Source organism: Falco naumanni, chromosome 19 (assembly GCF_017639655.2).
Source record: "Falco naumanni isolate bFalNau1 chromosome 19, bFalNau1.pat, whole genome shotgun sequence".
NCBI lineage: Eukaryota > Metazoa > Chordata > Aves > Falconiformes > Falconidae > Falco > Falco naumanni.
This window is the reverse complement of record NC_054072.1, coordinates 5,776,355-5,800,880: the sequence shown is the minus strand read 5'-3', so window position 1 is coordinate 5,800,880 and position 24,526 is coordinate 5,776,355. Positions and strand designations below refer to the sequence as shown.

General features: G+C 49.9%; 2 protein-coding genes across 2 annotated transcripts in view; one reads left to right on the top strand and one right to left on the bottom strand.

Annotated features, from left to right (window-relative positions):
- The window catches only part of ADAM9 (ADAM metallopeptidase domain 9), a 29,450-nt gene extending 14,893 nt beyond the window's left edge, over positions 1-14,557 (bottom strand). The window contains exons 1-4 of the mRNA XM_040617967.1: positions 14,401-14,557; positions 4,608-4,705; positions 3,117-3,181; positions 1,915-1,993 (exon numbers count right to left, since the gene is read on the bottom strand). Coding sequence (XP_040473901.1) covers positions 1,915-1,993; positions 3,117-3,181; positions 4,608-4,705; positions 14,401-14,500 — 342 coding nt within the window. The 5' untranslated portion in view covers positions 14,501-14,557. The remainder of the gene's footprint in view (positions 1-1,914; positions 1,994-3,116; positions 3,182-4,607; positions 4,706-14,400) is intronic.
- Positions 14,558-19,915: 5,358 nt separating this feature from the next.
- Positions 19,916-21,572, top strand: TM2D2 (TM2 domain containing 2). The gene is made up of 4 exons (XM_040618237.1): positions 19,916-20,156; positions 20,244-20,331; positions 20,430-20,545; positions 20,733-21,572. The coding sequence occupies exons 1-4, from the start codon at positions 19,957-19,959 to the stop codon at positions 20,944-20,946; spliced, it is 618 nt and encodes a 205-aa protein (XP_040474171.1). The 5' UTR covers positions 19,916-19,956; the 3' UTR covers positions 20,947-21,572.
- The last annotated feature ends 2,954 nt before the right edge of the window (positions 21,573-24,526 follow it).

The window sequence follows — 24,526 nt, the reverse complement described above, 5'->3', positions numbered from 1 at the left end:
TGCACACCCAGCCTGATCTCTCATCACGTAATTGCTATGCCTGCCACCGACCGGCAGTAGTTACAACTTGAGAAACGTTAATATGCTTTAGGTTAAATTTACCACATGCCTTTTAACTACAGTCTGTAGGTTCTAACACACTTGTAGCTCTACCACAATATAACAGCATTTCTTTTGCTAACATGCACTTAAAAATTTCCTCACCTGCACCTAAAAATTTCCTCACCTGCCTTAATACCACAAGGACTTAGATACAGGAAGCTAATCAAGATGCCAGGGGTACAGGACTCCAGCTGCATCCCTACTTCCCTATCCTGTAAAGCAAATGTTCTTCACAACTCCACGGCGCCAGCAGTTCATTAGAGATTTCAGTTTCAAATCCCAGTCGCCCACTCAGCCGTTCTACCTGAAGCCGAATTCAGAGCTGGCGCTGCCAACAAGCTATAAATACCAGGCAAGCAGGGCTCAGAAGCATATCTAGCAACTGGATTTCTTAACTTGACCATAAGCCATCCTACTCTGAAGTTCTGTCCTCCACCCTGCCTCAAATATTTCAAGGCCAGCCCCTCCCTACAGATCTGGGCCAAATCACCAGTCTTCTAGCAAACAGCCCTGCAGAATGTTTGACTTGTACGTAACCTCTCTCCAGCAAGAAGAGGGCCAGCACCTGCTATTCTTGCCAACAGGCACTTGCTGAACTTTTTGGTTGCACAGTACGTCCCCTCATCAGCCCTGACGAGACTGAATACTTCCATTTTGTCCTCCGTAAATACCTATTTTGGAAACTAGACAAGGGGATAGTATGGGGCAAATATGCTCCGTTTCCTCTGGTAAGTGCATTTTTGAACATTATTATAGGGGTCAGGTAGAAACAACAGCCTGTTGTTTCAGCAATGAATGCAGAAAGCACTGAAGGCATGTGTTAATCCTTCAGGGCCACTGTGACTTTCATGACATCATACATAAAAAGCATTTTTCCTCTTAGTCAATCACTTTTACCTAGGAAGTAAATACTCCATTGACTAAGGTGCTCTATTTCAAAAAGCAAGATCCTATGAATCATGTATGACCAACACTTCCTTTTCAAAAGAACAATACTGATACATTAGAAGAGTGATGCCCTTAGAAACACTCTCATGGTTTTTGTAATGCACAAGCTGCTTTTTATTCTTATGTCACTGAAGCAATTACATTTTCAAAGGCAACCTATCGGGCAGCCTGCTTGTGCATAAAAAGAGGGCTGCAAATGTGTTCTTAGTGGAGTAACTCCATTGCTACACAGATAACATCCCTCTCAAAGGTCCTCCAGATTTTATCTCATTCATCCCTTCTAGTAGTCCAGAAATTTGGGAACTAACTGATAGCCTGCCAACCCTCAAAAAATTCTTAAAAGTCACTAACAGACAGCTTCACACAACTGAAAAGATGGGTCAGCAGCTGACCATTCATTTGACTTCAATCTGGAAGACCGTTGTGTGTAAATGTAAAAGCTGCACGCTCAGTCACTAGACCACCCCAGCCCTGCTCCGTGCGCTCTGGTCCCCCTCAGGAGCAAGGTCTGTGTCTGGAGGTGACACCAACACTGCACCGTGCTGTAGGACAAGGACAGCACCACTCTCAGATAACGATATACCTGACAGCTAAGAAAAGCATTTCCTTTTTAGAGAAGAGTAGCTTTCAGTTAGACAGCAATCACCTCTGTTTTAGAAAAAGGGCATCTATTACCAGCTGCAGGCTAGATCCTCATCCAAAATCAAGGATTTTCTCCACAAAGAGCACAGCACGTGAACAGGGTTAGAAGGTGGCCCAGCAAAAAATACAACTATCATTTTGTAATACGTGACTCCCTCACTCTGTAGATGCTTAGCATTCGTGTCACCTTCAGGAAGGGTATAAAAAGAAAAAAAATCCTACCTGGACATCTGGATATTCAGATTGCAACTTTCCCTCCTTATTATAGGTGTAAACGGTGAAATCTTTGGGCAGCAGTTCTCTGTAAGGAAAGGGGAGAAGGAATACAGAGAAATTTCATGAAATGACTGTGATACTGTAGCAGGGCAGTAGGATGATCCTAATCAAAAGTGTCACAAATACATAAATTGCAATTAAATAAGGAAATATTCAGAAGGAAAATCCTTCAAAATTAAAAAAGGAAATTGTGCATTTCCACAGCAAAAGCAAAGATACCAAAATGGCGGAACATTAATGAATGAAATCAGATCAACCACCTCACCCCAGATAAGTAAAACAAGCATCAAAACCCATTAAATTGTGCTAAAAGCTTGCTTCCGTGCAAAAAAAATTTTAAAAAAATAATTAAAATCATAGCACTTAGTCTGCTGCATATGACTTCTCTTTGCCAGTTTTGGAAGGAAGTGCATTGCAGAAGTCTCCCACGATTAAGACTGCTGACCCATACTGGTAAATCCATTGATGCAGTGTAGCTGAATTCCCATGTTTCTGAGGGTCAGGGGCTTGGCAAGCGGCAGCTAGAGATCCCCAGATCCTCAGAGGCTTGTACATTTAAATCATTATCTCTTTTGCCTATTATGAGGGCAGCTGTAAGAACCAATAGCCTTATAAACCTGCTGCTGCTACAAGTAGCCCTTTAGAAACCGAACTCAAGACAGCCAACATCCATACTGCCTGTGAATTACGGGCGTTAAGGCACTGGATATAAATAAAGTCAGTTTCCTGGTTTATTAGTATTCTTGTGCTATGAGATGGGGGAAAAAAAACCCACCCTGAAACAATAAACAAAACCCAGAAGAAAGCAAAAATATTGACTTGAAATACAGTCCAGTTTGTTTATTTTTAGATGTGAACGGACAGAGTCATTTCAAACCATTCCCCAAATCCCATTTGAGCAAACTACTGCTTCCTTTACTGAAAGGGGGATCACCAGGGTTGCAGGAGTTCAACAAAATTTCTGGCTGATAGCCAGGACTGTGTGACCCAATCCACTCTCACTGCCTTTCTCTGCCGGTTTCACGGCGCTAGCACGGAACTGTACTTCTCATAGAGAACCTCAAGAGTAGAGTCCACACGCTACCTGCCAGCTTGGTGTTCAGACAAAACAGATGGAATTTAATAATCTGAAGAAATTCATCACTCACTTGTTCTTCTCTAGATGAATCGTGTATTCTTTTCCTTCTATTTCAATAGCATATGACACCTTGTCCTGAATAGAAAAAAAAAAAAAAAGTTGCATTTTACTCATATTAATGAATAAAACATTCTCCGAAATCAACAAAAGTTTGGCAGAAAAGAGCCTCTACAAACTCCATTACTGCTACAACTCCAGCGTTCAAAGCACTACTGTCACCTTCCATAGCTCAGGACTAGTCTGTACTGTTAGCATTTTTAGATGTAACAGTAGTCACTGGAGATGCCGACGATACCAATGAAATTTTAACCACCCACCAGGGGGATGCAGAACCCCGTCAATCTGAGCTGCCTCTCCTGTCACACTTCTTGCTGGCACCCCAAGGCTGGCCAGGGGAGCGGGTGTTCCTTGTGCTCCCAAGCCAACTCTGCTGAGCGCACAAGACCTGGCAATGACAAGCTGACCACAGCCATCAGGATTTGCTCTGGTTCCCTGACATCCAGCAGACAAAATGACTGCCATGTCCACACATTGGAACTGCCAGGCACTAAGTTAACAAACTCTCCTTCTTAAATCTTCCTAGTTGTACCAGACCAGGAATAACCACATGTGAGTGAACCTGAATTTATTTTATAATTATCCCTACCTCTGGAACCTGGCATCCCTTTCTGTGTAACTAGGGAAAAGTTACATCAAGAAAGCTATTTCAAAATAGCTTTGTGGTTTTCTTATTCCTTGTTTCTAAGACTTCCACTGAAAACCTCTTAGTTACAGCTGGAAAAGGACAACACAGTTTTTTATTACTGAACATTCACAGTGAGCCAGTACCTCCACAGCCTTGCATTAGCCAAGTGCTACACACAGCAACTAGGGTCCTTAAATATTAAGTGGATAAGCTGAATCGCCTGGCCACTACATTAAATATCACAGCAGGAGTATTAATCAACGTCTGCGATAAACTGCAAGGCACTTTTGTTAATATTAAATTCTGCCAATGCTTGTAAAATTTGTGACTAAACACAGTTGGTTAATCCAAATACTTTGAAGTGTGCGGTCTTTAGTTACGTGGCTAAAGCAGAATAATACAGTCTGGAAAGTACTGCTGGAGGTTCTGTAATCCAACCCCATGCTCAAAGCAGGGCCAGCTACAGAGTTGGCCCAAGCTGCTCATGGCATCCCTCCAGACAGATTTTGAGCATCTCCCAGGATAACAATCCCACTACCTCTCTAAAACTCTTTCCACTGCTGAACAACGCTCATTATGCAATCTTTACACCCAGATCAAAAATCCATTATGGCAACTTGTAACCTCTGAAGCAGGGAGGTTATTTACTGTAACTCAGTTAAGGCAATGCTAGATGTAATACCTTTTGTAAGGACGGCTACTTGCTTGCTGCTGGATGGGCCTGGTAGAGTTTTCTGAGAATTTCGAGTCCGTTTTGGGTGTACCTCATTAGGAAGTAGATACTAAACTGAAGGCATTTTTAGAATTGCCCAGTACCTGTACTGAGGAGACATTGGAAGCCTCTCGCCGTTCTCTTCCTAACCTCTGCGGGATTACAACCTCATAGGAAGACAGGAGAGAAACTGGCTGGAAACCTAGAAAGCAGAACAGAAACACTGGCTAAAGAAACAAAGCAATCAGAAGGATAAGGCACAAGGAAGAAAACTCTATTTCAGATAAAGCCCCTTCAGCAGGAAGGAGGCAGCCTGTGACGCCAATTTAGGTCTCCAGTTCATCACAGACCCCTGAAACTGGGCTGCTCAGTAGGGGTCTGCAGCACTTCATGGGGCAGATCCCTCTGCTACTAGACTGGCATCGTTTCTTATCGCATTCTGTCAATCTCTACTTTTAAGAAAGGGCACAGCACCACTCGCCAAGGCACCACTTGCATTTAGAGAGCTGTAATCCAAAGAGAAAAAGCCAAAGGCCCTGATGCATGCAGGAGAGCACAGAGCAAATCTCTAGAGCAAAGCACACTTGGATTGCCTTGTAAAAGGCCAGAAAAAAACAACATACAAATGGCTGAGAAGACACCCAATTTTCAAGGTTTCAAATGGAAAGTGTTGCACCCCCAATTACTGTCTTACAAGTATCTTATCTCATACACCATCACTTTTCATCAGCAGGAATCAGAGCATTTAACAAAGCAGGTCAGCACAGAGAACTTGCTCAAGGACAGAGACGGTGCCAAAGCCAGGCGTCCTGTGCTGCAAAGCTGCAGAACCGCACCAGCTCAACCATGCAGCCTCTAGATTAGCTCCCAGGGGCTCCAGCAATTCCTGCGCTTCCCAACGGCAGGGCCACACAAAGCTGGCCCAGCAGAGCTCAGCGTTACACCCTCCCCCTGCATGTCACAGCCAACCTTCTGACACAAGGCCAGGGCTACTCATGATGTTCTTGGGGAGCTCTTAAGGACCTTATAAAAACAAGCAAGCTGAAACAAATGCATGCAACAAAGTAGCCTTTTGCAAATCACTTTATAAATGATTTGCATATGCAACATCAGACAGATCCTCCGAGCCAAACAAAAGCCTACGGTCCAAGTTTCTTTTACAAGGCATCAGTTTTTACAAGCAACCGTTCTATATCAACTGTGTAAACAATAATAAATTGCACGTGTAAATCACTTTTCCCATCCATGGTCACTGTCTGCCTGTGCCTGGCTCAGGAGCTGCTCCCCGGGGAAGCAGTAGGTTGGTCACGGAGGGATTGCAGGCAGCATTAAGAGCAACAGTTTTACTAGCTCACGGCAATGGAATCAGTGAGCTCATCAGAGGAGCCTGAGCTTCCCCAACCCAAAGGTAGGGGGAAGGGAACAGTTATCCTCCTTGTCACCATTTGCCTCCAGGAATAATCACCACACATCTGGGGGGGGGGGGCAATGAGGGGCTGTTTAGTTTCTAAGATCCTCCAAAAACTCTCGGAGTGGGACTGAGACGCTGCATTCATTTAAAAACCAGCCACCCTGAGCATGCCAAAGCTCACCCTGCAGCTCCGAAGATGGCTGTGGCTTCTCAAGTCATATGAAGGTGCTGCGTGCTCAAAGCCTCCATCAGAGGCCTGCTCCATCATTTCAGAAATGAGCAGGAGCCCTCCCAGAGGCTCTAAAGGCCAGGGGCTGCCCAGAAGCCTCCCCCGAGCTGGCAGTGCCGAGCTGCAGTGATGCTGAGGCTCCTGCAGCCTCTCTAGCAGGCTGCCACACAATCCCAATGCTACAACCACCACCCCAGGTTAGCGTTTCATGTGGGCATCCCGGTAAGCGACTGCCCAAGTGAAAGGCACGTCCGCTTCTGCACTCTTTCCGCCGATATCCCCAAGGAGCAAACAAAACCAGTTAGACTGCTTTCAACTTCTCTCCCATTACAGCGCGGATGTGCATCCATTTGGAGCATGGAGTCGCACTGCAGTGCACCTAGTCATGACACAGCGTTTCTGTCACGCCAGCATAGGCAGAGCTATGTTGTTTCTCAGGAAATAACAGTACACATACTAAAGCAGAAATTAGATTAATTACAGTGATTGTTGGAAAAAAATGTATTAAAAAAGCAGAGACGGACTTCCTGAAAAGAAGCCCTTATGTTCACAGGCTATAGAAAATAGTGTCAATACCTCCTTGGCCTGAAAACAGGGGAGGGAAGGGCTGCTTCCTTCCCTGGGATGAACCACCAAAAGTACATACTCCGGCAAATCACTTCTCTACATTTGTCATTTCCAACCGCAGATTTCGCTCATATCCGACCCCGAGCTCCTGCACGTCGCTGCTGTGTACCTGGTACGTCCCCCCTGCCGTCCAGAAGTACCTTTATTACAAGGGATGTGATGCTGACATTCGGACAGGACTCTGGAGACTCTCTTAGGACACACGCTACAGAAACAGCAGGGCTCAGTAGTCTTTGCAGTGCTCAGAAAGGAGCATGCCTCCCCAAAAGCAGCTTGTACACACAAGACAAAGGAGTGAATCATCCTACGAAGCTAGCAAAACTGGGAGGGATTTCTGGGAAGAGTGCAACTCCGAGAGGCCTCCTCTTAGAGGAACAGCACTAAGAGTACAATTCTCAACTCTGAATACTCTGACAGTTCTCCAGCCTTCTGCGCTCTTTCCCTCCCTTCACTACCCCCAATTCGGGAAGCGATTGCAGGTACCACGCCTTATTTTTCCTCCCTTTATTGTGGGCACAGTTCATCAGTGGAGAAGGGCACATCTGTCTTAATTAACGGAGTGCTTCCTATTAAAACAAGCTAAAATGTAAGGCTAGGAAGGCACTATCTTGCTTTCTAGTAGAACTAAAAAAGAGAAAAGCAGCTTTCACATTAAAAGTTAAAGCCTAATGCAAACAGCTTTCCCTTTAACTTTCAGTTCTCTTTTCTCTTCTGGCAAAAGCACCCTTTCTCTTCCCGTGTTTCAGTACCGATCAAATTGACAACAAGCCTGCTGATGTACCAAAGAGAAGAGTTTGTTTCATGGGATTCTCCCTGGGACAAAACCACTCTGCAGCAGCTGAAAGCGCAGCACATCCCTTCACTGGACAAAAGCATCCGTTCCAGCAGGTATCTCCATGGCACTGACCCTTGCTTTATAAAAAGTCGATTTCCATGCCAGCTGCCCCATGCAACATTTCACACATCACTAGCGACTCTCAAAGAGGGTACTAGGCTAGTTAATCAAAAATCCAATGAAACGGACAAGTGCAACAAAGCAGAAATTAGCACATGCAAGAGACAACCCTGCTCCTAAATCTTCCTCCTAAAGAAGCTAGCTACTAGTACTTATTCTTCCTCCCTTTATTGTGGGCACAGTTCATCAGTGGAGAAGGGCACATTTGTCTTAATTAACGGAGTGCTTCCTATTAAAACAAGCTAAAATGTAAGGCTAAAAGTTTTCTCACTAAGAAGCACAAATTTTGAGAGATACGTCCTTAATCCAACAATACATTGGCCACTTCAAGTCCCACCTAGCACTCAATGCTCCTCCTACCGACTGACACATTCAGACCTTATCTCACCCAGGGAAGAAAAACATACTCAGTACAACCTAATTAGCATAAGGCAAATTTCTAGGACAAGGCAGTCTGCAGCTATCGCAGCAGTGTCGATAAACGCTAGGTTCCGGTATGCTGCGAAGGCATTATCAGATGCATTCCTGCAACCACATCGGTATTAAGATGCTACCCTCCAGTCAAGACTGTTACTACCCATGAAAATTCACCCCCACGTTTCAGTATAAAGTAAAGGTGGTTTAATTCATAGCATTTAAGAAAAGACAAAAGTGACAGCAAAAAACCCAGCCCAGACATTCAGCTGGTTTCCACATAAGGTGTTTGAAGATACTTACATTCTGTTTTTCTAAGACAGGCTATTTTTTGTAGCTTCTTCCCTGCCCTTTTTGACAAACTTCAATGCAATATAGTAAGTACGGTTCTCAAGCACAGTAGTTTGCAGTAAATTTTTTGGTAATTTACAGGACTTCTTGTACTCAGGTGCTTCCTGCCACTGGCCAAGGCTGCTGTCTGAATTGTCCTACACGTCACCGCTGAGAATATGCTAGTTATCATTCATTCTTGGGTGTAACACTAGTTGAGATTGCATTTCCAAGGACAAAAGCACAATTGCTTCCACTATATTTATCTTGTCTCATTAAAGACTGCCTTTAATTACCAAGCATTGAAAGCAACTAGGAAGATGTGAATCATTTTCTCATCCCCACCCCAAATCCACGGCAGGAATTTTGTGCACGTTCTGCGGCATGCAGGAGCTTGAAAACCATCAAAACATGTCATAGCCATTACGGCTCTCCAGACACTGAGGTAAGCTCTTGGGGTATTCACTCGCTGACAGTTAAGATGTATATTAACAGAAGTCAAGCTGCATCTCCTGTCTTCATAGACCTTGGCACGCCTGCAGATCGCTGCCTCAGTTACAGAAATGCAGCACACAGCTACATCCACCTACACCGAACAGTTCAGCTCAGTTACCACCCGCCCTTTACCGTAACTCTTTCCCAAGCCTACTAAAGTGAGGTCAAAGATACGCTCTTCAACAGAAGCCGAAAAAACCACCCAAAACCAAGAAAACCAAACAAACGAAGACAGTTTAGACTGTAGCTTATTACACCCCAAAAGAAACTAATTTCATATAAAGAAGCTCATCGGCACACGACCAGCAGAGCAGCTCAGGCTGCAGACAGGCTAACGGGAAGGGGCCATAGGCACAGCAAGGTGCAGGGCTGGCCGGCAGGGACAAGGCGCAGACCCCCCAGCCACGGCTTTGCGGGGCCCAGCCTTGCTGGGGGTGCCAGCAATGGCTCTGGGGCTCACCTGAAAGACCACCCCTTTGGGAACCCTCACTGCTTTCAGCATCACAAGCGATACTGAAGACCATCCTTCTGTACAGTGAACAAGACACCAGCATTCCTCTGATACTGCCTCTATTTGTTCACAGCTGCCCATCAGTGAAACTCGGAGAGAAGACACCCAGTATGACCATTTACTTGTATTTGCCTACTTCAACTTACTCAGCCCCTAAGTGAGAGTGGAAATGGAGCCAGGGAAAGCCTCAGGACCACACAGGAGTAAGGCACTGCTAATGCCCTCTCTTGATTTATCCTCTGTCTACATCCACCCTGACAACTTTTAGCCATTTTACTCTAAATGTAAAGGCTTGACCAAAACAGTGTTAAACCTAGAGCATCAGCTGGCAGCAATGAGTGTCAGTCTATTAGCTGTGCACATGTAGAGTCAAAAGATGCACACTCTTAAAGCATTAAATACACAAACTCATTAAATTAACTATTGTTATAATTGTTTACAATTAACAGATGAGGTCAGCTGCACTGGTCATTCGAGACTTCAGCAGCAGACTGCTCACTAGAAGAGGTGCCAAGAGCTTTATGCAACCATCTCCAAAACACCCTCAGGTCCCAGGGTAGGCTCAGTCCCACACAAAGCATCTCCAACAAGCACCCCTGATGTCCAATGGATTTCCCTCGTGGCGTTTTAAGTTGTATCTCTAATACCCAAAGGAGGCTCACAGTTTACACCCCTTCTGTCTGGCTGCAGATTTTTAGAAGTATGCTGTCACACCTCCACTTTCCTTCAACTAACTAAGAGCTAACATTCAGTGTTTCCTCGTAGAACCTGTTTCTTAGATCTCTGATGATTCTTATTAGGCTCTACTGGCTCTACTCTCCAGTTAGACCGTACCTGTCCTGAAAAAGGACCCAAACCAGGACACAACAGTCCAGTGAGGCCTTGCCAGTATCAAGGTTCACAAGCTTTATGTGTTTAATATCTCCACAGGTTAATCTCTCTTCCATAACAGACGGCATGGCTGATACATTTGTCACAACCTACTCCAACACTCATTTCCTTTCCCGTCAACATGCTCCTGCACCCCATTTTTCATCCTCTCATACCTGTGCAATTATTTCCACCTCAGCAGAACACTTTGCGTTCATCCTTTCAAAGTCGCGTCTTTCTGCCAGAGATTTCTCTTGTGTGTCCACATTACTGGTTGGTAACTCTCTCATTAAGGGGCCTGAATCCTATCTAACTGGAAGGGTATCGACTGCAAACTCAACATGCATTCTCCGTGTCCCATACTCAAAATCACAGAGGACTTCACCAAGCGGTATCTCTTTGGGGAGAAACTTCTGTGAACTGCCTTACAGATGTCCTTCAGAATAACTGATTACATCATCAGTGTATTTCATCAATTGATTAAACACTACGGAAAGCATTTTTAGGTGCAGCTGACCTTTCCTCGAAGATGACAGCTGTAGCAAGATTTATGCTTTGGATTACTGAAAGCAAAAACCTCCTTCACTTTCACTATGTAAATATTACCCAAGTCCACTTAAAAATATTTAGAGATTTATACAAAACATCAAGCTAACAAATCTTCTGCTACAGTTAGGAACATTTCCTGTGAAGCCAGCAGTTTCAGTTCCTCCCATACCTCAAAGGCTAAAGAGTGTGCCTTGGTGATGCTCCATCTCCAAAGCACCCAGGCACATTTAGCCAGCTGTTCCTCTACAGAGCGCTCCTCCTTGTGACTTTTCTTTCTGTCTCCTCCCTCCCTTGCTCTAAATCTTCAGACCAAGTGGGTCTCCTTGTGTCATGGTGCCTTTTTAAAAGGAAAAGATGACCAGTTATCATGGCAAGAGAAGCAAATTCATCTACTTGATTCATTGCTCACCTGGAATATTTGTTTCACATTAAAGCTGGCAAGAACAGCTAATAATAACATCTCTTAGTATTTTACTGGGTGCGCTGGATGTTAATGAGGATACTGAGCTCTTCTACAGCAATATTTCCTAAAAAATTCTTACCTCCCTCTTGCCGAAATCCTGACCTATGCTGTAAGTGTTTCCTGTCTAGACTCTTACCATTCCTTCTGCCCTTTCTAAAGCCACGCTAATTTGTCTGCAGGAGAACAGCTACTCTTTTTCCACAAAAAGGACTGTCACTCTTGTTCTCCAGTACTGTCAAAACACCCTCTCCACCTTGGAACCTTCTTACAAGGAGAAAGAGAGCAAAGCCACACTATACTCCGGTGCAAGATGATTAACCTCACCAGGACAGCCTTCCTCCTGGGTCAATGTCCCTGGAGTCTTTGCCCTTCCATCCGTGACAGTCTTGCCCATGGAGAGAAGCTCCTCGCACACAGAGCCCACTCACTTCCTCCACATCTCATCAGCTGCGTAGTGTCAGCTCAACTCACACAGTGGAGGTTCGTGGGAACGTTTCTCTTTGGAGATGTCACTATCTTTAAATTTGGCCACCAAAGGAAACCACGTAATACAAATTCAATCACAGAACTCGGTACAGTTGAGCAAATAAACTTTTTTTTTTTTTAATTTTAGCTTGAGAAATGAGAATGATTGAGACATGCAAAAACTACAGTCATGTTTCAAACTTCCTTTTTCTGAAAACAAAGCACTACAGAAGTCAACATTAGTTACACTGAAATTTCTTTCCTCTTTTTATTCTTCACATGGAGGAAATAACCACAAAAACCCTCTTTACTCTGCTGAATGATTGTCCCAGATTTGATGAAATATGGGTGAGGCAGTGCTGTGTTTTTCATGATCTGAACAAAGGAATTATCTTAACCAAACACGGCATCTCCCCAGAAGTTCAAACCAAAGCATTTAGACACTTTAAGAATCCCTTTAAAGGCTGGTAAAGTATGGCCAGAACATCCTGGTGTGTGTATGACACCAAGCAGCGAGGAAGAGACCAAGTAGCAAAAAAAACAGTCCCTGCCGACAGCAATGCCAGACGGTTTCTCTATGAATTTACATAGCCAAAAGCTAAAGCCGCCTACGGACACAAATAGGAGGGGAAAATCTACACAAATCCCTTAAGGCTACACATCACTATATGATTATGCTCATTCAGGAATTTTCAATTAGTAGTTTCCGGTAACACCCCATTTCTGCCTCATATCCCTATTTACTGGGGAGCGTCCAAAGCACTTACATTCCAACCCAAAAGCTGGAAGTTCCTGGATAAAATGAAACAGGCGACTCGTTTCTCCCCTCTCCTTCGTGCTCAGACATGAGACAAAGGAGGCACGTTATCTTTCCTTGCAGATTTAGCACTATTGGCTGGGACAGAGACTTCGGAAAGCAGAGAGAAACACTGCCATCCACCATCAGGAACTACGGTGACCCATGTTTCCTCCCACCCACAGGTGGGAACTACAATACTACTCCTCAAAACACCAACCAGTCCACTGGAAGCACCAGCATCCAAAACCCTGGAGAGGCATCCTTTAACACTTCACTCCTTGGCGCACTGGCAAGGCAGTTGCCAACACACTGTGCTACCTCAACCACAAGTCAACAGCCACCTTTCAAAAGCTTGGCTTTCGTCTAGCACACAGCTCACAACCGCCAGTAACACCACGCCAAGTGAGAGGCAAGAGATTTGCAGCGCAGAAACCCTCGAGGAGGGTTACCCACCACAAGAGCACTGTTTCTCAGCATGCAGCATCACTATTAGTCTTAGAGAAGACTCCTCAATTAGGAAGCCCTGACTATAAAACTATGCATTAATGACAAACACAGAAGTTTAACACAGCGAATATATCCCTTCAGGAGGAGGAAAATGGTGACAGAGGAGGCATTTCTGACTATCATGCATCATGACATCAGAATCAGCACCATAAAAGCCTGTAAACAGAACAGTTTCAATCCATAAACAATCCATGAAGACAGCACAGCGTCGACTCATTAAAAGCCCATACAGAGAGCACGGTGTCCGTTCATTGCCATCAGCGATGGCACTGGGCTGTGCCTGGGTTCTAGCCACCGTCCTCCTCGGGGGAGAGCAGCCTGCCGGGGGTCCTGCCTCACGCCTGGCTCTGCCGGAGCAGGTGATGCCCTGGCTCCACGCTGGTGAAGGCCACCCAGACAGAGAGAGGGAGGACACAGGTCCCCGCACGTGTCCCCTGAAACACAGTGGAACTGATACGGGTGTTCTGTCACCTCCACAGTGAAGCCCAGCATCCACTGGGCAGGGTAAAGGACACTGATCTACCCAGGACCTGCTCACACCAACATTTCTGGGAGACCTGTGCCCAGGCTGCCCACCCCACCCCCTGCTCTCCAGGCTTTCTTGCGGCTGGATCGCCGCCTGCGCTGTGGGAGTGTGGAAGAGCTTGTGGAGAGCAGAACGCCCAGCCTGGCACGGAGCGGGAGAGCACAGCGGCGTGCTGCCCGGCCGCGGGCGAACCCAACCAGGTGTATGGGGCTGCCACCAGCTCACCGGCCGGTGTCAGGGTCGAGACGAAGGCCCAGCTGTCCCCCTGCTGTCCCCTCGGCAGCGTCGCCGGCCAGGCCCAGCATCTGCCCGGAGCGTCCCGGCAGCGACGGACCCGGACCGGGCCCAGGCTGCGTGGCCACCCGGCGCCCTGCTGCCGGCCGGGCCTTCAGACACCTGTGACCCCTGCGCCACCATCGGGGCCTCCGGCGCTGCCCGCCCAGGGCGACATCCCCCGGGGCACCGGGCGGCAGCCCCCCCGCCCGGCAGATGGGGATCCCCACCCCGCCCGCCAGCCCCCGGGGCCAGGCCGGGCCCCGGCAGCCCCGAGGAAGGGGAGGGGCGGCCGGACGCCCCCAAAGCCGGGCCGGGCCCCGGCAGCGCAGGGAGCAGCGAGGAGGGGGCCCGACCCCGCGGAGGGAGCGGGGAAGAGGCCCGGCCGCGCCGCCCGGGGAGGGAAGGGGGGGGCCGGCGGCGGGCCGGGAGCGGGGAGGGCCGGCGGCAGGCCCCGGCCCCGGCGCACTCACCCGCGCGGCCCGGCTGCCCGGGCGCGGCCAGCAGCAGGAGGCAGAGGCAGCTGCGCGCCGCCCGGGCCCGGGCCCAGGCCATGGCGCTCCCCGTCCGCATCGCCCCTCCCGGCTGGGGCGCTGGGTCCGGCCGGCGGCCCGCGGCCTTATGGAGCCGGGCCGGGGCCTGCGCCGCGCCGCCCTCCGCCGCCCCGGGGCGGGGCCGCTCCGCCCGCAGCACCGCGGACAAGGGGCGGCCCCGGCCCGGCTGGCGACGAGGCTCAGGTCCTCCTGCCGCCCACCCGGGCCGGGGGCTGAGCCCCGCTGTGCCCAGGGAGGCACCCCGCCGGCCGGCCGCCCCCCCCGGATGAAGCCAGCGTTCACCTTCCCGGCGCTTCTGTAGAGAAAAAAAACAGCAGGGCCTGAGGGCGAGCAGTTGCCGAGGGCCAGCGGGCTGAGGGGAGCTGGGGCCAGCACAAAGCGCAGGCACCGCGGCCCTGCTGGCCGCCCCTTCCCCAGCGCCGCCACGCACGGAGCACACGGCACACGGAGCACACGGCAGCGGGGCCGCCACGCACGGAGCACACGGCACCGCCAGGCACGCCGGACACACGGCAGCAGAGCCACAGGCCAGCGCAGGAGCCCCCGCCAGCACCACATGCCCTCACAGGCCTCACGTGTGGCCTCTGACCTGCCTCTGGAAAACAACCCGCGCAACACCCTCCCCAGGCACTCCATGTAGCGCGGCATCCTTCTTCCAGAGGAGGAATAAACAACATGTGACACATCAGTCACGTTACTGGCTGTGATGGAGAAGCACCCTTGTACTACAGTGATAAGCAGCACAAGAGCCTATACAAGTAAAACCCAGTTTTACTGATGACTTCTCACACACCGATAACCTTTCTTGGTTTTCTGAGTGTGGCACTTCACAGGTTTTTTTTGAGCATCCAAGTTCTTTTCCCTAGCAGGTCGCTGCTCTTGAACAAAACGGACTCAGCAAAATACCTCGCCGTCGATTCAGAGCCAGATCTACACCAAAGGCCACACACATCCCATCAGCACAAAGAACAGACAACTAGACATGAGCGTCCTTTGAGTGCTATCAGCCAGAAACATCCATCAAGTTTTCACTCCCAGGGGTCTGACCAATATCTATGATGTTTTAGAAATCGCTTTTGAATGCACATGATGCAAAAGTTGCCATCAATAAATACATAACAGGCTGAGCAATTGGCACAAGTCTTCCCTGTTTTCTTAAGTATAAGATTTTCTACAAACTCATAAGAGGTTTATGCTGCTGTCACTACAGTGAACAATTAAAGAGAAAAGAGTAATTTGGCCTTTTGCATCCCAAAAGCCTGCATCCATTTTTGCAGGAGTTACAGGAAGACAACCTGTGACTCACAGGTTTCCCCCTCGCAGCCTCCAGCAACCAGAAAACTTCCTGTTCCTGCTGGAATAAGGCAACAACCCGACTCTACGAAGCCAATTTTATGAATCCTAACAGACCAAACCACAAAGCTATGCAGGAAGCCGGGTGTTAAATTGTATAATACCACAAGGTGAGACAGAGGATTTTATTCCCACCTGATGTTAGAAACACCACAGAGGTTATGTATCTCCAACCCTTATGGAAGCTGCACGTAGCTTATGAGTCAGGTAATACATTGTGCTTCCTGTAAGCTGGGCATTCCCCAAGACACAGGAGGCTTCCCATGGATTATGGTAATAACACGGATCAAATACAGATACCACTGTGCACTGTACAAATAATGCACAAACACGAATGATCCCACAGTTCCTGCCTGAGGGGCATGAGATTCCCAGGTCCGCATTTAGCAAGAGCCATATCAATCTCCCTTGACTTCTCATGTCACTCACCACCACTATCACAACCTTGCAATACAAGGAACTGAAGACAACACACCTCAAAACTCCAGAAACAAGGCCAGAAAGCTAGGACAGCTTCTGAACACACATTTGGGGTCAAATGTAAACCTGCCAACTTCGGCAACAAAAAAAAATCTGGAGAACTGCTCATCTGATCAACCAGTTCAAGCACATCTGAAATGCCTGCATCAGAGGAGCTATTGCTCACGACATGGTGGAAGATGCTCTTGGAGAAGAACCAGGTGAAGCAAAACCAATAAATCCTGGAGCTCTGCAATCTCTTAAGTCACAACTGAAACATCAAAAGTAAGCACTGGGATCCAGGTCATAAGCTGTCTTCAGCACAGACTTCATTACTAGAATAAGGCAATGCGAGAAAATCCACTGTAGACAAAAGCCTTAGAGATTACATGATATTAAAATTAGGATGCTTCATTCTTTCAAAGGCTTAAATAGGAGCAGTACTCTCTTAAATAGGCATAAAAGGCAGAAACGGGAAATACCTCAAAGAAGTTACTAAGAAAAAACTTACACAAGTGGAAACCAAATATGCGAGCTAGACATCTCATTTCCACAGAACATTGGCAGTACAAGAGTAAGCCGTGCAATACAGCAGCCAGTCCAGCTGAAATCACTCGCACTGATGTGGCTGCTGAGCCAAAAAGATGCAAACCCAACTATTTACACCAAAGGCAAAGTATCCAGTGCAGTAAGAAAGCTCACGTGGTAGGTGCTGAAAAGAATCTCACTCGATGCCTGGGGAGGGCAAGGGAGGGAATTTGGTGTTTTTCAAGCAAAAGCAATCCAACATCCTTTGACAGAGCAGGGACACAGTTTCTTGCCTGTTGTTGACAGTGGGACCACAAGACAGCAGCCCCTAAGGAATGCAGCGAAGGGGATGGCACAAGGCCAGAAGTGTAACAACCAGCAAATAACCAGGACCTTTGCCTGCCCTCTGCAGCGGTAAGGAAAGCCCAAGGAAAGAGGCATTTCCTCTGTGATTTGCCTCTGCCAATCCCCTTCGGAGGCTTTAGAAGATTTTTAGGCTGGTTTCTAAAGGAAGAAAGGCTAATGTACAACATGAGCAGCAGTACTATCCAGTGTATCGGGGTGGAAATCTTGCACACGTGAGTACCGGTGGAGCTTACAGACACTTTGTGGTCTGGATTACAGACATTGCCAGGCTGTGGTTTAGTAAGCCATATTGTGCTCAAGCAGATAGCAAGGGCAGGGGAGAGGACACGGAATGAATTCCCTAAATGACACCTGCCATTTGTCAGTTATGTTCACAGTTCTTTGTAACAAAGCTGTACAATCAGCAAGAAGTCTCCCAGAAATCCTCATGCTGGTGCTGGCCATTACACTCATGTACCTTTGCCAGACTGAAGGGTATAAGGACTCCAACTCAACTGGCTAAGCATGTAACAGTAGTTTTAAATAGCAAAGTCAGATGTGTCATGTTCTCCCTCCAACCTCAATCCTGCTGGCTCCCACATCCTCTCCACATACCACGTACATGGCATTTGCTTATAAGCACTGTAAATAAGACAGATTAAGGATTTTGGATGCAGTCAGGACTTCACTGACATCACCAGCAACAGTCCAAACGGCTTAGGAAGCACACTCGTTAACACCGCACCAGAGATCGCTGGCTGAAGGGCACCCCTGAATCCTGGTAACGGCTCTTTCCCAAATGCATTCTTGTCAAATTACGTGTTTTGCCTGGCTTCCAGATGGAGTTAATGAATGCCACGTACCTGTCTCAAACTGTGCTTGGCATTTCCAATCTAATGACCTCAAGACATTGTGGGAGGGATTAAATGAGGTAGAAGAAATCGGGGCAAAGAAAATTGGTGGAAATAGGCAGCAGCTTGTCCAGATGTAGTCAATAGCAGGATCTCAGTCTCTAACCCTCTACTTTTAAATACCTAAGTGCACCATTCTCTTCAATTAATCACCGAGACTCACGCAGAAAGCACTCAGGTAGTCTCTACAGCTCTCCAAGCGTAACAAAGGGCCAGGACTAGGCAAGGGTGTCTCCCAATCGCTTTGTACAAGGGGTAGGGCAGTTAGGGCAAAAAAACATTCTGCTGCTTGACCATCTGAGCTGGACTAGCTCCTCCTCTGGGCAGGAAGATGGTCTAGACAACTCCTGAAATCCCTGTTTTCCCTTTGACAGGAAGTTTGCTCAAGGGGTTGAGTCCCACTTATTTTCAAAAAACTTCCAGATCATACTTTGGTAAGTTCAAGGGAACAGAGACATGGCTTCACCCCTCCTGGATCTAAGGCTTCTCCAAGCAGCAGTTGGCTATACAGCTCCTTCTGGACCGCAACCTGCCACTGCCCTAGCTGGTATTTCCTTGCTGCCTCGCCTCTGATTGCATTCCCAGCCCCTTTGGACATGACCTTTCCCCCAGTAATTAACACGGTAAGGTCTGAAAACATCAGGCCCTACAGTGTGAGTTTCATTTACACCCACTTCAAAGATGCTTTATATTGACAGAACGGTGTAAGACCCGAGTAAAACACACACTCAACACGATCTTTCCCCTGCCTTCCTTAGTGCTGCCAATGAAATCCACGGCTGCCCAGCCCACATGCTATGCAATCCTGAAGGTATTTCTAAAGCCACTTGGAAGCCTCTTAATCATTAAGGAAGGGCTTAATGAGACAGCTGGCCATCACATCCAACAGAAAAACCAGTTACTGCGCAGGTCGGAGGAAAGCCTGCTCCAGAAGCACCGCACGCAGCTCCCCAGGCCCACAGCCACCGTTAACCACAAGCGACCAGGCCGAGGCCGCGGTGCCTGCGGGAAGGCGGCACTGCCTAGCACCGGGGGGCTTCGTGTGCCTGCGGCCCCCCTCCCAGCGAGAGCACGGGGACGAGCAGCTCTCCGTGCCTGCCCGAGCCACACCGGGCTCCGGGCCGCTGCCTCGGTGCTGAGCCCGGGCTCGGGGGAAGCTGCGAGCCACAGCACAGCCCGGGGAGCCCCGTTCCCGCCGCTGCCTCAGCAGAGGCGGGCGGGCCCTGCCTGTCACCGTGACACACTGACGCGGGGAGCGGGGCCCGAGGCGAGGCCTTCCCCCGTGCCGAGAGAAGGCGGCGGCGGCGGCACCCCCGGGGCGGCTCTCCCGGGGCGGGGGACGGCGGCTGCGCCCGCCTGCAGGGCAGTGTCTCCGAGCGACGGGCCGGGCATCGCGGCGCCTCCGCCGGGCGCAGGGGGAGCGCCTGGGCGGCCAGGGGCGGCCGGGGGCGGCGAGGCCCGACGGCGGACCGCCCCCTCCCGCGCCAGACGGCTCCCGACCGCGCCCCAGCAACTCACACCGAGCGGGGCAGCGCGTCTGGAGCCCCGTTCCTGCCGCAGCCCCGTCACGGCCACAGGCCTGCGCGGCAGGCGCCCCGGGGCCGACACTCACGACCGCCCCGGAGCGCGAGCGCCCGCGCCCGCCCCTATGCCCCGCCCCCACCCTCCGCCCATAGGCCGGCGGGCCCCCCGGCAGCCAATCGCCTCCTCGGCTGCCGCGCACTTCCGCGCAGCCTCCCGCCGCGTCTTCTTCCGCCCTCACCCTGACTGGCTGTGAGCAGCTATTCCCCGCCCCCCAAAGTCGACGGCGGGCTTCTATTGGCTGGCGGCGGCGCGGCGGCCGGGGCGGGCGCGGCGTCTCCTAGCAGCGGCCGCCGCCATGGCGCCGCGGCGCGGCGGGCCGGTGGGCTACGTGCTGCTATGCGGGCAGGCCGCGCTGCTGCTCGGCAACCTGCTGCTGCTGCAGGGCGCCTCCCGCGGCCTCCCCCACAACGGCACCGAAGCTGAGGCGCCGGGGCCGCCCGCCGCCAGCTGGGCCTACACCGACCCGCGGGCGCCGCTCGTCCTCTGCACCTACCTGTAAGGGGAGGGCCGCGCCGGGCAGGGGGCGGGTGGGGGGGGGGCGGCCGCCTCGTCCTCCCTCACCGCTCCCCTCCTTCCCCGCAGCCCCGAGGAGTTCGTGGAGTGCGAGGAGCCGGTGGACCACGGCGGGAATGCCACGGCGCAGCAGGAGCTGGGCCACGGCTGCGTGAAGGTGAGGGCCGGGTGAGCGGGGCGGGGGGCTCGGCCGGGGCTCGCTGCCGGCCGCCCCCGGGCCCTGCCCGCGGCTGAGGTCGCCCGCGCTGCCCGCAGTTCGGCGGACAGGCCTACGGCGAGGTGGACCACACGCGGGTGCAGTGCCGAGCGCTGGACGGCATCGAGTGCGCCGAGCCGCGGAGCTTCCTGCGGGGCAGCAAGCCCTGCGTCAAGTAGGACGCGTTCCCGGGGGCGGGAGGGCCCCGCACTGGGAGGGCCCCTCGCCCGGGCCCTGCACCTCGCCCGGCCCCCGCGGGAGGGAGCCCCGCCGCCAGGCACGGGCCCAGCCGGCGGGAAGGCCCCCGGGGGGGCGGGGGCCGCTGCCCCACCGCCGCTGACCTCTGACCGCTCCCCTTGCAGGTACACTGGACATTACTTTATAACCACTCTGCTCTACTCGTTTTTCCTGGGTTGCTTTGGAGTGGATCGCTTCTGCCTGGGCCATACCGGGACCGCCGTGGGGAAGCTGCTGACGCTCGGAGGACTGGGGATATGGTGGTTCGTGGATCTGATCCTGCTCATCACTGGTGGGCTGATGCCCAGTGACGGCAGCAACTGGTGCACCGTGTACTGAGGGGAGCAGAGCTGACCCCGGGAGAGGCTAACGGCGTCTCTGCAGGACTGGAGACAGACTCCTCCGCTTGTTCCGCAGCTTCAGAACAGGCTTACGCCTTGCACAAACATGGATTTACAAAGCTGTAACTTAACGTGCAAATCAACTGTTCTTGTTGGCGCCTCTGTGCAAACCTTGGATACAAAATTGTTTAGTATATATTTTGCTTGTTTAAAATAATCTGGATTCCTACCACCACCACCCCAAGCGGTGACAGTTTGAGAAATCAGGCCTTGCAAACACAGGTGGTCAAACAAGTCTTAATAAATTATGGAAGGAGCTGATTCCACATACTTTCGGTATTAGAGTACATAGACATGCAGGCCGCTAGCGTGTGGTTTTGTGTTACTAGACTTTGCAAACCTTTAAGGTTTAGTAACCCATCACAAGGTTATAGACACTGTGGCAAAGCGATGAAGTCTTAATTCTACGCTATTTGTTTAAAACCTTGTTCACTGGCTGCAGGGGAAGCTGAGTTACATTTAGTAGAAACTGCACCCTTTGGAGAAAATTACTTCCCACTCTCTTGCAGGCGGGGAAAGCCACAGTGCCGCAAATAAAGTTGCTATTCGGGCCTCTCAAAATCAGCACTTGTGTCTATCGATGTAATTCTCCCTGCCATGCTCATATTGACAGAAACATCATCTGTAGGACACTGCAGCCACTCTAAAGGAGTACATGTGTTATTTTAGAACTGCCTGTTTCTCCTCCTGTCCCCTGCCCTTCATAAGTATGCTTTTCAAGATGTGTTCCGTCATGCTGCCCATGGCAGCAGGTTACATTCCCTTTCCCTGCTGCTACAGTTGTGTTCCTTAAAACCCGTGACTGTTGAGTGGCCACCGTTTGTGTTTTACAAAACTGTTAACTGCCAGCTTTGCCTCATTAGTGACAGAGGGCTCATTTGCACCCAGAGCTGCAGGGAACAGCTGGGAGCCATCACAGAGCTGGGAAGGGGCTGGAGCTGCCAAGGGGTAGCTCCCATCTGCATGCTGGTCACCGCTCTGGCTCCAGCCCACAGCACAGGGCACATGCAGTACCGAAATGAGCGGGAGCTTCAAGCAACCTCACACTCAAAAGAGGAAGCCCCACCAGATGCAGTCTGAAAACTTACCGAGCTGAATAAGAACGGGAAAAGGAAGCTGCAGTTAAGTTACAGCCAGAACCAGACACAAAAATCCGTATATGCAAAAGTCCAGTCACATTTGACATAAAATATAGCAAACATCCATTCTCACACAGTTCTGCAAACTGAGGACCCTCCAGCCATTTGCATTTGGCTAATTTCTGCCTGTGCTACTTCTGCCTCCAAGGGAGCTGCAACGGGGTTCAGTTTGGCCGGGAATTCTGCCTATTCTAGTTTTGGTTTGTGGTTTATTGCAACAACTCCTCCTCTCTGGGGAATGGGATTTATATCCCATTTAGGTCACAAGTAATCTGAATTTGGCAGCTTTGAATAGGTCTCAGGGCACTGGGGTGGGGAGAGGCTTCATCATGAAACTACCACATTCTTCGGACCAGTGAAACAACAGGGCTGAAAAGCCCACGGTGGGGAAAAAATTATGCAGCGAGCCAGAAAGAAAAAAAAATTTCCATGTGCAAAAGCCCACGGTCATTAACGTCTCCCCATGTCCTTAGCCCAGGAGCTGCCAGCTAACAGCAGGACCTCAAATTCCTTCCGTGTACAAGGCTGTCATGGACTATGCTGAGGAATACCAGGGGTATTGGTCTGACAGCTTTCCTCCTGCCTGCGTATTCAGAAAGGCAAAGATAAACCAAGAGTTTTATTGGGCCACGCTTACCCCTGGAAGGGCTCAAGATGAGCAATAGATGGAGCTGTCTTAGCATCACCAGCCATAAAATTAAACCTGCACCTCAGGCCGGGAAGATGCGCACCGCTTGGAGACAGGATGGTTTCTGCTCCAGCTTCATGTCCTTTACCAAACACATGCTCTGGCAACAAGGGATGCTTCTCGCGTGGTTAGTCATTGTCCCCTTATTTTCTAGCAGTGACAAACTAGATCAAAAACTTTTTCAAAGCAGAGGCCATGGTGGTCCTTTGCCCTCCCTTCCCTGCGGTCCCCCCCCCCAGCTGCTGCATCCTGTCCCCTCACCCTGGCAGGGATGGCATTCGATGCCCCCAGCAATAATTACCCAAAATACACAATGCAAACAGACAGCCTGGGAAAGCGACTGGGATTTCCTTTTTTTTATTTAAAAACACAGAAAAAAGGGCATTCCATCTCCTGCAGACAGCATTTACAGGCAAGGGGCGGGAGGTGAGTAACAGACACCATGGGAGTCACGGAGCATCGCCCACATGAGGCACCCCAGCCCTAAGAGCACTTGAAATCCACAGCCAGTACTTGCACAAACGGCTGAAACTGCTTGGGAGTTTCCACAGAAAAGAGCAAACCCATCTCTCTCACCACTCTTTCCGCACAAGACACCTCGAACCTGCATGTACCTCTAGGAAAGCGGGGAAAACTCACAGCACACGCTTCATCTTCAAAAAGGAGCAGCTACTGGGGGATGCGTTCATCCCCACACAGGACAGCTAGGAGGCAAATGCAGAGATGAGGGGATAACAAGTTTGCTTTAAAAATCACTGCAAAGCTCCACTGAGGTCTGGCTGCATCTGCCTGGTCCTTTGGGATGGGAGAGAAATTCCTCCCCACCACACCACCTGCATGATGGACGGGTATGGAGCCCGGCTCAACTCTCAACATGCTTGTTTCAGTCTCACATTCAGCCTTCAAGCTGTCCTGGGGATGCGGGAGGGTGGGAATGAGAAACAGGAATGTTGCAATAGCTGGAGCCACTGGTAGTTTCTCCTCCTGGATAATTAACCCTGATTGTGCAACAAGCTTCTTCTTTACCATCCCAGGCCCGAAGAAACTTTCCAATTAGCAAGCAACAAAAATACTTGGTACTCCATGGTTTTGAAGCCTTGCACAAAGTAACCATCATCTCTCTGCATTTGACGTTCTCCAGAAATGAGGTCAGTGTGCTATCACCAAATGCTGTGACTCTGTGATTGATAGGCTTACCGAATTACCAAGACATTTCTGAAACACCATGTTACGAGCCAAACACCAAGTCAGCCTAAAAAAAAAATAATGATTTCAAACACTAGTGCAAATAAAGCAAAAAGGAGAAGAAAAAGGAACAGCATGATCTAGGTTTCTACAATTAAATAACAAATACGAACACTCACCCTGTACCATTATAGCATCGATTCTCACCCATTTTCATAGTTTCAGTGTTCTCCAGCACCTCCACACAACCCCCTTTGAGCCACCCTTACCCCAAATCTGGGAGGCTCTGTCGCTGGAGGCACAGCCCCTCCAACACAGAAGGGGATCAACGAAGGAAGATGCAGTTTTAACCTTGTTAAGATCAGTCGGGCTAATCAGCGCTTGGAGCTCAACCGATAAAGCTCCGCTCAGTCCCAGGCTGAGCCCAAGCTAGGCTGAAGCACAGCTGTCAGACAGCTGGAGACTGGGAAAGGGCAGGGACAAAACAGATTTCTTTGCTCCTGGGG